The sequence below is a fragment of the Sapajus apella genome, unplaced genomic scaffold, assembly GCF_009761245.1.
Source record: "Sapajus apella isolate SASKATOON/1434 unplaced genomic scaffold, GSC_monkey_1.0 scaffold25, whole genome shotgun sequence".
In the NCBI taxonomy this organism is placed as follows: Eukaryota; Metazoa; Chordata; class Mammalia; order Primates; family Cebidae; genus Sapajus; species Sapajus apella.
The window spans coordinates 26,565,329-26,577,711 of NW_022436965.1; the positions used below are offsets into that span (position 1 = coordinate 26,565,329).

General features: G+C 47.2%; 1 protein-coding gene across 2 annotated transcripts in view; it reads left to right on the forward strand.

The window, feature by feature from the left end:
* Positions 1-7,097: 7,097 nt before the first annotated feature.
* OLFML2B (olfactomedin like 2B) overlaps positions 7,098-12,383 on the forward strand; it is a 41,691-nt gene continuing 36,405 nt past the window's right edge. For both annotated transcript variants that reach the window (XM_032291578.1, XM_032291579.1), the window contains exons 1-2: positions 7,098-8,299; positions 11,029-11,292. In XM_032291578.1, the coding sequence (XP_032147469.1) occupies positions 8,126-8,299; positions 11,029-11,292 (438 nt within the window). In that variant the 5' untranslated portion in view covers positions 7,098-8,125. The remainder of the gene's footprint in view (positions 8,300-11,028; positions 11,293-12,383) is intronic.

Here is a 12,383-nt window from a genome sequence, read left to right on the forward strand (position 1 = left end):
CTGTGATCTTTATATTCTTTGTTATTTTCAGTCTTCCAATTGAGGGTTGGAGTTTCATTCCAAGAGGATAAAGAAAGGAACAGGTAGTGAGCACCAATAAGCAGAGGTGAGTATTTTCATGATCTCCACCTTAGGATTAGGAAACTGACGCTCACAGAGATGAAGTGACTCACCCTAGGTCAACAGTAGTTACAGTGGAGCCAGAATTCCATAGCCAGCCTGTCTGACCCAGTATCCCAGACTCGCTCCTGGCTCTAGGCTGCCTGACGAGGCTAAAATTAAGTTACATTTATGTACCCCTAGAATGGAGGGATGCATGAATATCATTTAATTTTATATTAAAATGTATGAAGGCATGGATGAGCAAGTGTATTGACTAAATATTTTCAGTGGTTAATCTACCAAGTGAAATATCTACAGCAAGCTGAGATCTGCATGTATACACACCAGGTTAAATTTACTATTTAGTCTGTTGGCTGTAGGATGGTGAGACATCACATCTGGATTAGAATAAGCCAAGCCAGAGGAGGAAAAAATATCACCTGGAGAGACCGGCACACAGAAGAGTTTCTTTGGCCATTTTTAGAAACTAAGTTGGGTTGTCTCTTATGGGGAGATACTTTTCTTTTCTATAAGATGATTAATTTATGTTAAATAAGTACATCTTCAGAAGTAGGCGGCAGAGAGCCAGCCAGCAATGGGATAGGAGAGAGTGGACATCCACTGATGTGTCTGGTCTAGTGGCTCATTCCAGGAAACTGCCCCTCTTTCCACTTTATTTCTACCAAGTGACTGGTTCCCCTGCCACCTCCTTAGTTGATTAGTTGATTAAGGATTGGGCATCTGACCCATATTAGAACAATCCCTTCCCTGGGCATTTGGAATTGGGCCTGAGAAGGAAAAATAATCTCACTCAATATTCAAATAACTCTGACTGGGCACCTTCAGTCTGCTGTGTGGACCAGAGAAGTCCTAGGTTCAAATGAGCCTCTGATGACCCCAGTGACATTAGAGGCTTTGTGAGACACTCCTACATCCTTATAATAAAGTTTCCTGTGCCCCTAACACCTTTTTTGCCCTTAGTCTATATAAAGTTGCCTGTAACTTACAAGCGGGAATCCTAACATCCTTCGCCTCTCTCACCTCCATACCCAGAGAGTCACCAAGTCCTACTAATTCCACCTCTTTGGCATATCCATACCCACCCCTTTCTCTTCACCTCCATGCTACTGCCTTCATCAAAGCCTTCCCATCCATGCCTGGATTTCCACAACAGCCTACTTCAGCCTAACCCTCCCGTCCATTCTCTATGCCACTGCCAGGGCCACCTATTAGAGCTCACCCCCTTGCTTAACACAGTTTTGGTGTCCATCTCCTCATAGCCTTTGGCTTGAACTCCAAACTCCACAGCACATACCCAGGCCTCATGTGATCTGGCCCTCCACTCTAACTGCTCGCCACTTCCCTCTCTCCCTCTGCTGTGACCCCTGTGTTCCACCTAAGCTTGCATTTCCCAGTAACTCATCCCCATTTTCTAGTCTCTAGACTTCTACTTGGCACACTCCTCTCCCAGCCTTTCCTCAACCAGCTTCTATTCATTCCTGCTGATCAGGAGTCAACATGAGCCCTGAGACCTCAGTTCTAGTCTAAAGGGTGGTAATGCATGGGCCAGGTCTTCCTTTTCTCTACTTCTGCCTCTCTGGGGTTGTCCTATAAACACAGTCTTTTGACTTCCCAGTGTCTTCCACTGCTACTTTTCTAGCAAAACCAGTTCTCAGGAAGGGATCTGTTATTTACTTTCTGGTATGATTAAAGGCAATGAGTCACCGTTTCCAGAAGTATCTGCATGTAAATATTCATCACTGAAGGCAGAACTCATTAGCCCTATTAAAAGGCTATCAGGCTTCTGTGAGAAGTCAGGGGAGGTATGTGAGTGCCCTGAACACACACACAACATGGACAGCATATAATGTGTAGGAGCTGCCCTGAGCACGGAGGTCTCTTAGAAGCAGGGGAGAGAGAGAGAGAGACTGTGGTGTGTAGAAAGCAATGGGCTCTATGCAATGTTCCTGACCTGTCCCAGGACAGTATTGAGTGCCACACAGGCCTTGCATGATTCTCAGGGGGTCCATTCACAGGGACTATGATATGAACGCTATCCCCTAGAGTTGTGCCATGTAGCAGCCCTGGAAAATTCCTTGTGAAGGCAAAGAGTCTCTGCCTACCTATCCCTCCTTTAGTCACCACCAATCACAGAGGGCAAGGGAGCTTCCCTTTGAGTCAGAGCAATGAACCACTTAGGACAGGACTCTGGCTCAGGCAGAGCCATCCTAGGAGGCCAAGTGGTCTGTGGGCAGGGAACTGCGGTCATTGCTTTGCCTTTCCCTCTTCTGTCCACTCTTCACCACCTGAGTCATTCATCTAATCTGCACATCTGACAATGGCACTCTCCTGCCCCTGTTCCTTCAATGGCCACTCAGTGTCTGTGAGACATACTCCCAGTCTCTGACACAAGGGTCTCCACGATCAGGCCTCTCACTCTTTTACCTACTTCATTTTCTCTCACTCCTGGCCGTGTATTTTACACTCCAGCCTCTGCCCAAATCACAATGTTCATATCTTGCAATCCCAGTCCTGTGGTCCCTTGGCCTAGAATGCCCTTCTCTCCTCCTCCACATCTTCTTTCCCTTACCCCACTTCCCTACTCGTCCTGCCCCTCAGGCACCATTGTCCTTTACCTGGCAAACTCCTGCTCCTCCTGGAAGGTCCCCCAGAGCTCCATGATACCACCCTCCTCCCACAGACAGCTGGTTTGGATGGCCATTACTGTGGCCATCCTGTCAGTGAGCCTCCACGCTGTCTGGTACTTGTCCATTGATGTGTCTCTCTCAGGAGCCTGTGAGATCCTTGAATTGTTATCTTGAATTAATTATTATTAATGTCTTATTCATGTTTCCTTAGTATCTAACTCAGGACCTGGCACATAGATATTGTACTCAATACCTGAGTTTATTTCACTTGAATTCGCTTTAAACTTAAATTTTATCATGTAAAACTTAGTTTAATAAAAAGAAATTACCATGGTTTGTATATGAGGAAATGCAAATTGTTCTTAAAACTGGAAAAACTCAGAGAAGAAAAACATTTTTTTCAGTGCTAAAATATCTTGAGGGGAAACATGCTCTTCTGTACCCTTCCCCAGTATCAAACATTTATAATCTTTATAACATGAGCTTCTGAAGGCAAAGGTCTTGTCATCTTCCTCTTTGTGTATTCAGCAGGTCACAGAGTGCCTGGCTCATAATATACATTCAATAAATGAGTTAAACTGAATTAAAGGAGAAAGAGAATGTAGAAGATCAGAGGCAAAATAAGAAGCTGGGACAGCAGCAAAGCAGAGTGAACAGGGAAAAAAAGACCTCATTTTCAGTTGTACTTTCCCTCATTCCTTTCCAGTATTTTATGGCAGTTCCCTGGCACAGCTCCCACTCTGCAGCGAGCCAGGGAAAGGAGATGGCAGAATGATGTTGCCTGTGGGACTTTGCCTTGCTCTTTGATTCTGCTGCCGTGGGGCAGGTGCATTTTCTCAATTACACACAAGGGTGGCAGGTCATTTCTAGCCACCCTAGCCCCACCTGGCAAATGAAGCCTTAATTTTCAACAGACAGGCATTTCAGAGCAAAGTCAGGAGGCTCCCAGGTAAACGAGAAAACAGATGTTTTTGCCAGATGTGAACTGGCTGGTGAGGGATGGTGGTTGTGGTCGCTGAGGGATACCCAGAATTCAACAACCTGCTAGCCAGCCACAACTGGTGAGGTCCAGGGTCTCAGGTAGATGAAGTGGCACACTTAGGGCTTTCTGAGACCCAGTTCTTGGAACATTTCCACAGTCTGTCTGTCTCTAACCCTTTTTCCTCATTTGCAAGAGGAAATGATATTGACTCAGGGAATTTCTGACCATCAAATGATGCCTGGCACATAGGAAGCACTCAGTACAGAGTCACCATCATACATCTCACTGTTTTGCTGCTTCAGGGACTTCATCTGTTAACCAGGGAAAGCAAGACTTATTTTACACCATGATACTGAGGATCCAGTGACATGGAAACCGTAGGCTCTGAGCAAAAGATGTGGGGATTTTTATGTGAATTTTATGCCAATTTCCTCTATTTTGTGCTTTCCAGCTATGTTCTTCTTTTTTTTTTCTTTTTTTAACACAAGTAAAAACCATTTAACCCAATGTACTAAAGCTAAACCAAGCTCATCGCAGAATCATCAGATCAGGTTGCCAAATAGGCAGCTAGAGGAAATCCCATGGACAGTGTATCTTGATTTCTGAGAGAGAGTGATAAAAGTCTCTCAAAAAATGCTTGTAGACATGATGAAGACATGCAGACTGGACAACACCATGACTGCCTGAACAGTCGCACACCAAAAGGGTTAACATCAAAAAAGAGAGACTTTTCCTATTATGGAGGTAGCGCTCTGGAATATGGCCCTATCTGAATGAAGATGGCTTTTTAAAATTAATCATTTGAATTAAGACAGAAACTAACTTAGTGAATTTGGAAATAACCCAAAACTGGAACAGAGCAGAAACAGCAATATTTCAACAGGACAAAAAAATGGGCCAAAATCATCGCACTATTACAATAAAAATGTAAATGCCTGTACTAGGGTTAAAAAAAAGAAGAAAAAGAAGAACTTAGCTGGGAAGCACAGAATAGAGGAAAACAGCAAAAAGTTCATACAAAAATAAAGAAAAAACTAAACTTAAAAAATAAATCAATGTGAATCATTGGTGCAATGTGGCTGCCAAAGCTAAGGCAATCTTAGGCTGCACTAATAAAATAACAATGCCCAGAAAAAAAGAACAAATTGTTTCAATATGTTTTAATATCTACACAAACTGGAGTCTTTCTAGAGAGAGAGTAACCACAATAATGAAGTTTGGAAGGCCATGTGGTTTGAGAAACAGGTGAATAAAATGGAGAAAAAAAGATGAAAAAACTGGTCAAGTGACGTTGAGAAAAAGGATATTTAGAAGGTACTTAGCTTTTTTGTTTTTTAGATGGTTGCTCTGTTGCCCAGGTTCGAGTGCATTGGTGCAATCTTGGCTCACTGCAACCTCTGCCTCCCCAGTTCAAGTTATTCTCCTACCTCAGCCTTCCAAGGAGCTGGGATTACAGGTGCATGCCACCAGGCCCAGCTAAGTTTTGTATTTCTAGTAGAGATGGAGTTTCACCATGTTGGCCAGGCTGGTCTTGAACTCCTGAACTCAAGTAATCTACCTACCTCGGCCTCCCAAAGTGTTGGGATTGCAGGCATGAGCCACCATGTCCAGCCAGTACTTAACTATTTATCTTTAAATGAAAGGAATGAGAAGCTTTTGGTGGGAAAGTCCTTAAACATATTCTGTGTACGACTGTAGGACTGAACATTAAAAGGAGACTTTTAAAGTAGACTTTAGGCCAGGTGTGGTGGCTCACGCCTATAATCCCAGCACTTTGGGAGGCCAAGGAAGGCGGATCACAAGGTCAGGAGATCAAGACCATCCTGGCTAACACGGTAAAACCCCATCTCTAACAACAACAACAAAAAATTAGTGGGGCATGGTGGTGGGCACCTGCAATCCCAGCTACTTGGGAGGCTGAGGCAGGAGAATCATTTGAACCCAGGAGGCAGAGGTTGCAGTGAGCTGAGATCACACCACTGCACTCCAGCCTGGGTGACAGAGCAAGACTCCGTCTCAAAAAAAAAAGACCTTAAAGGAAATATATTTTAGTTAGATTATAGGAAGGACTCATGGTCATAAGATGGCTGCCACAGCTCCTGGAACTTTTGAAACTGCCCCTATAAACTTTATGAAATTAACCAGGGAAGAAGGGAAGGAAAGAAATGAAAATAAACCAAGTTCACAGCACATTCAGCAGTAATCGTGAGATCCACTTGTTCTCTGACCTGCTTCCTCATAGTTACTTTGTGCCTATTGCCTCAGAATCGCATAGACCCTGTTAAAAGATTATAGTGCCCCTTAACTGCTCTATAGATAACAACCTGAACATTATGAAACATTATGTTTTCCCTTTGAGATGCTCCTTCAGATTCTGCATACTGATGAAACTACTGACTCAGCTGGTTTGAAGGACCACATGAGGAGCTGACTCACCAAAGAAGGCAGTTTCCGCATCCTGATGATGGAACTTTGTTCCATCCTCTTGGCCTGACCAATCAATGACCTCAATTTTTTAGCCTATCACACTCCACAATCCCCTAAAAACTCTAGCCCAGAAACTCCTCATACAGATGGATTTGAGGGTCTTCTCCCATCTCCTCACTTGGTGCCCTGCAATCATTAAATTCTTTCTCTGCTGCAAACCTGGCTGATGCAGTGTAATTGGTGTTACTACACAGTGGGCATAAGAACCTGTTTGTCCTGCCACACTCTGACTGTGGTCAAAGACACAATCAAAGACAAGAAGTGGGGGAAGAGTAGCACCAGATAGACCCTCTCTCCTATTTGCTTCTTTTATCAGGAAGCAAAATATCTTGTCCAGGTGGTTACCTCTAGCTGTAAGGGAGACTGGGAAATTGAATGTCTGGCACAGGGGTAGCTGGGACTTACTTAAATCAATTATGATTAGGTCAAAAAGCCAAACGTTCTAAGAATAATTGAGTGGAAAATGGAAAGAGCTTGAGGGTCTTTGATGACATAATAAGTTGCTGAATTAAATTTCAAACAGCCAACTCTGTCTTCGAATTCCCCAATGATGCATAATATCTTTTGAAGGGGCCTGGCTCTGTTCAATAGTCCGAGTGACAGTTGTCCAGGATGGCACAGTGCCCTTCCTTAAATTCACACACTGTTAATCTTCACTGTAGGTTTATAAAAGGTTGTCCTCAGCAATCGAGGGACATAGTAACATAATTGCACACTATTGGAAGTGGACACCCTCTTAGCGATAATCTGGTAACAGAGACCCAGAGACTGGTCTCAAACCAGGAAGACGGGAAGATCTGTTCTCTTCAGTAATCATTCGATTATCAGGCATTAGCTTTCCCCTTGAGAACTCGCGAAAAGTCAGAGATGTACAGTCATTCCTCTAACTTTGAACGTTTACACAACCCAGGACACACTCCAGGAGGGAATTCAATGGTTCTCCTCTGGGTGGAGGTATTACTAGGTTCTAAAGCTGTGGCAGACAAGCAAGCTACCAACGGCGCTAAGTTCAAAGCTGCCCGAGGTCTCGCCCAGGGTTAAGTCAGGGGAAAGAAACGCCTGGAAGCCAACGCGCCTTCTCCCCAGCCCCCAGTGTGCTAAAGGAGGATGCGGCAGATCCCTAAGTGGCTCGGGCTTGGGGCGAGCGCTCCGAGCCTGTGGCGGAAAGGCGCTCCTCTCGGCGAGGATAGGCAAACCCCAAAACTTCAGGGAAGCCGTTCGGGGTAACTTCTCTGCACTCATTTAAGGTCAGATGAAAGGAAAGGAAAGCCCTTCCGACGTCACCCCCAGCAGGCGCGCGGCAGCTGAGCCCCAGCGGGGGCGGGGTCCGCAGGGTGCCCCTCCGCCCGAGCCCTGTGCGCTTCCCGGTCCTCCTCCTCCGCGCGGTCACTGGCTGCATCTTCGCGGCCCCGGCACAATAGAGGCTCCGCCCTCCTTCCGCGCGAGCTCTCCGCGGCTCCCTCGCTCAGCCGCCCAGCCGCCCAGCCGCCACCGCCTCTGCCCGTCCCGTGCCCGGTACCCGTGCGCCCCGAGGCTCCCTGCCGCCCGTCCCGGCGCGCACCGCGGGCATCTGTCCGAACGCCTTCCTGTCACCTGAGCCCTCCTGCGGGCGACGCGCTCAGCTAGCCCCTGCCCGCCTCCACCTTCCCCGTCACCCCCTCTTCCCTGCGTCCCGCTCTCCCCTGGGGCTGCACAGTCGAGGGCTGCTCGCGTCCGGAAGGAGATGCCCAGAGTCTCTGGGACGCACCCTCCTGTCGCCCTCAGCTGCACCCAGCTTTAGAAGGCGCTCTGAGCAGCCACTCTCGGGCTCTAGCTAGGACACTCTCTCGCACAAATCCTTGCCCAGACCACCCGCCCCGGCCATTCTCTGCAGGGGCTGAGGACCCTCTCTCTCATCGCGTCCCCCATGGCCAAGCCTCTGCTACTAGTTCTCTATTTCTCTCTGATTGTGGCTCCGGGCTGGGTAGCCAGCATTGTCCCCACAGGGACAAGTGAGCCCCCAGATGCCCAGACAGTGGTGCCCACGGAGGATGAGACTCTGCAAAACGAGGCGGACAACCAGGAGAACGTTTTATCTCAGGTAGGATGCCGAGTGTCACGACCGCCCTTCTCGCCCTGGATGGTGATGAAAGCCAGAGCTGGTCCTTGCTGAAGGGTTTGGGGGCAGCTGTTTTTCCCTCCGTTACCAAATGGAAAAGGCATTTGATTTTCATGTATCAGAATATTTTCTTAATGGAGGTATATAGGTTCTCTTCTCAAAATCATGGGGTCTTTCAAGGTCATCAAATCAGGAGAAAGGAGAGGTGAAGTAGGGAAGATGCTGCTCAACTCCTTGAGAAGAAAGGAAAAGAGTTGTTTTGGTTTCAGGGTTGTGAAAAGTATCTCTTGTCTATGTGGCTGTTTGTCAGAATTGGAATGTGAAAACAGGCGGGTATGTTGACCAGGAGGCAGATGGCATATCCCATCGGGAGATATTTTATGGCAGAGGGTGTGACACGCAGGCAGAGGCATGGGGTGAAGTCAGAACAGCAACATATGTGATGAATGTGAGGTGACCCCCAAACAGAGAGATTGAGAATATGACCGAGTATATTGGGAGGGGAGGGTGGGAATGCAGATGCCGGCAACCAGGGCAGACTGTCAGTGGGGAGCCAAGTAACCCGTGATAGTGATGGGCTTTGCAACATGTCTGTTTACAAAGTACTTAAACTTGTTTTTTTTCTGACTCAATCTTCAAAACACCCTGATACCCATCTATAGATAAAGACTATAAAAGACAGAAGTAGAGCCAGGGCTACTGACAGTCTTCAGCCCAGATCCCATGTCTGTAAGGGACAATTCCCTCTGGAGTGTTTATTTCATGCTCTCCAGAGCCGTCATGATGACGTATGGTGGGTGTCACCAGGATCCTCAGAATGGGGATGTCTGCGAAAGGATCCTCCAGCACTACCTGTACCTCCACCTCCCCCAAACCCTAGGACTGGGCCTTTTCTCCTTCCTGTAGAGAGAATAATCAGCTGCACTTTGTGATTTATCAAACACTAGCCTCCTCACTCTTCCTTTAATAATCATACTAATATATGCCCTCTACCCACCCGTTACCTCACGCTGACCCCTAAATCGAAAAGACATAAAAATCTCTCACATTGGGGCTCTGGAACACTATCAACAAAAACTTTCCTGAAACTCGAGCCTCCTGAAAGGAATCCACCCAGGGTTCTCAGAGCAGGGTTATGTAGGAATCTAGGCAGAGTTTCAGAGAGCAGACAGCCACAATTTACTATCAGCCTGTAAAGAACAGCCGCTTAAGTCATCCTCAACTGTACCACCTTCTTCTACTGATCAATTCTGTATTTGACAACAGCCCTAAAGCAAATATTACTATTAGAAGAAACCCAACCTTCGCAGGGAAAACTTTACAAGCCTTCTTCCCCCCAAACAGCATCCCAAGGAACATTTCCACTCAAACACACTCAGTGCTTGCCTGACAACATCATTAGTCAAATGAAGGGAACCCTTCTGCCTGCCTAGAAAGGGAGCCCTGGCTTCGGGGATATAGGGCCTTTTGGAGAGGATTGGGAGAGAAGAGCCTTTTTCCAGCAAGTGCCCAGGGTAGGGGCTCCAGAAAGCCTACTGTTGCGTGTTTTCCTGGCCGGAGAGCCTGGCAGGGCAAGCGCCCAGAAGGAGTTGTTTAGCATTGCAAAAGCAGCAGGTGCTGCCAGTTTGCTTTCCTGGGTTTGGCCTGGGGTTTGGGTTCAAAAGCAAGAACTCTTAGACTGAGTAAACCTTACTGGTTTCTGGACATGTCTCTTTCCTCTCAATTCCCTTTCTCCACATCCAAACCATCCTTCAGGGCCCAGATTAAACGCCACTTCCTCCAAGAAGTCTTCCCTGGCTTCCAGTTGGAGCCACTCTTAGCTCCCACTGCCGTTTCTCTCTGCCTCTTCAGGGCACTTGCAACTCTCTACTCCGTGTGATTGCTATTTCTATGCCTCCCTCACTGTAGGCTCCTTGTGAGCAGGCTCTCTGTCTGGCCTCTCTTTATCCTTCACAGCACCTCCCAGTCCCTAGGAGGCACTCCATAAATGTTGAATGAATGAACGAGAGAAGCCAGTAGTCTTCAAACCTGAATAACAACTTTTCAATCTCTCCAATTCCTTCTTTACCTTTTTACATTTAAACCTGGATTCTGACTTGGCGCAGTGTCTCATGCCTGTAACGCCAGCATTGTGGGAGGCCAAGGCAGGTGGATCAGTTGAGGTCAGGAGTTCAAGAGCAGCATGGCAAACATGGTGAAAATGAAAATACAAAATTAGCTGGGCATGGCAGCATGTGCCTATAATCCCAGATGCTCAGGAGGCTGAGGCAGGAGAATCACTTGAACCTGGGAGGTGAGGTTATAGTAAGCCGAGATCATGCCACTGCACTCCAGCCTGGGCAACAAAAAGACACCTTGTCTCAAAAAAAAAAAAAAGAAAAAAAGCCTAAACCTAAATTGTAGCAGAAGGCAAAGGCTATTGGACAAATGACAGGACTCATCTGTTTTTTCTGTTCAATAATGAAAGTCTAAGGCCCCATGAGAAAGGCACAGCTTTCCAAGACAAATGAAGAGAGCTGAACTCTGAATGTCTTCAAGGAAATGTCAGAGTCGGCAAACTGCATCTCAGTGACTTATTGGCTCCATGGTTCAGAGTTGTCTGAGGCCTCTGGCTAGTGCAGGACATTTAACTAAGTAAATGGAGATCCTCTTTCTGGAGGCTGACTGACACCTGTGTTTGCATGCCTCCAACCCATTCTCTATGTGTCTAGTTGCTGGGGGACTATGACAAGGTCAAGGCTATGTCTGAGGGCTCGGACTGTCAGTGCAAGTGTGTGGTGAGACCCCTGGGCCGAGATGCTTGCCAAAGGATCAATGCAGGCACTTCCAGGAAGGAAGACTTCTATACTGTGGAAACCATCACCTCGGGCTCGTCCTGCAAGTGTGCCTGTGTCGCACCCCCATCGGCTCTCAATCCCTGCGAGGGAGACTTCAGACTCCAGAAGCTGCGGGAGGCGGACAGCCAGGACTTGAAGGTAGGAGCTGGTATGGGGCAATGCCTTGGATGAGCGGGCACTTTGGAGACCCACAAGTCTGGCAGGGCTATCATTGAAGACTGTAAGGCCTTTGAAGAAGGTCAGGCCTGGTCCCTGGGGTGCTGTGTGTGGATCCAAGGGTGATGTCCTGGCAAACTGGGACTTTTTAGTTCTGGTGTGTAAGGGAGATGTGCTGAAAGCAAAGTGTGCCTGCCCCTCCTTATGGAGCCAGAGAGGCTGGGCCTGAGAGCAGCTGCCAGGTCCAGCAGGCCAAAAGAACTCAGTGTTCTTCAGGAAAATTGCTGCCACGATTTATTGTTAGCCCAGCGAGCACCCCAAAGAAGCAAAAGATAAACTCTTGTAAGCCTTTGGTCCTTAGCGCAAGGGCTGGGTTGGCCCAGGGAAGGAGAGGCCTGGGGCCTGCTGTAGATTGGGTCTTCAAACTGTGGTCCTATCATGGTCCATAGGGTAGGGAAGCTCAGGCCCTACTTAAGCAACCCCATGGGTTGGCTGAGGGCTTCTGACTCTGCACTTCCCCTTCCCTTGCACCCTGAGATAGTGGAACAAGCTGGGCTTTGGAGTCAGGCAGACTTGGGTTCAAATTATTGCTGTGTGATCCCACTGAAGTTATTTAATTTGTCTGCCCTCCAGCTCCTTGAATCACATGTGGGAATAATAACATCTAGTTGATGGGGTTATGAGAATTGATGAGATAACAACTAGTAAGTACTTGGCGCAACACCAGACATTCAGTTAGACATGACCGTGTAAATGAATGAATGAATGGGTGACCATGTGGAGTGCTGCTGGCACCTGGTACTCACTCAGTGACCGGTAGTCATTGGTGTCTCTTTCAGCAGAGTAGTGCTTACCAATATCAGGAGTACCTCAGGATTCAGCCAGAGCCGTAGCTCCGCCATGAAACAACTTTCGGAACCTAATGCCACCCTCACCCAGTTGTAGGATTGGACTCTGGGGGACTTCGGGAACACCATAAGGCAAAATTTCTTTCTTTCTTTTTTTTTTTTTTTTTTTTTTTTTTTTTTTTCTGATGTTTTTTTGTTTTTTTCCCCACTGTGGGGGAAGAGGGG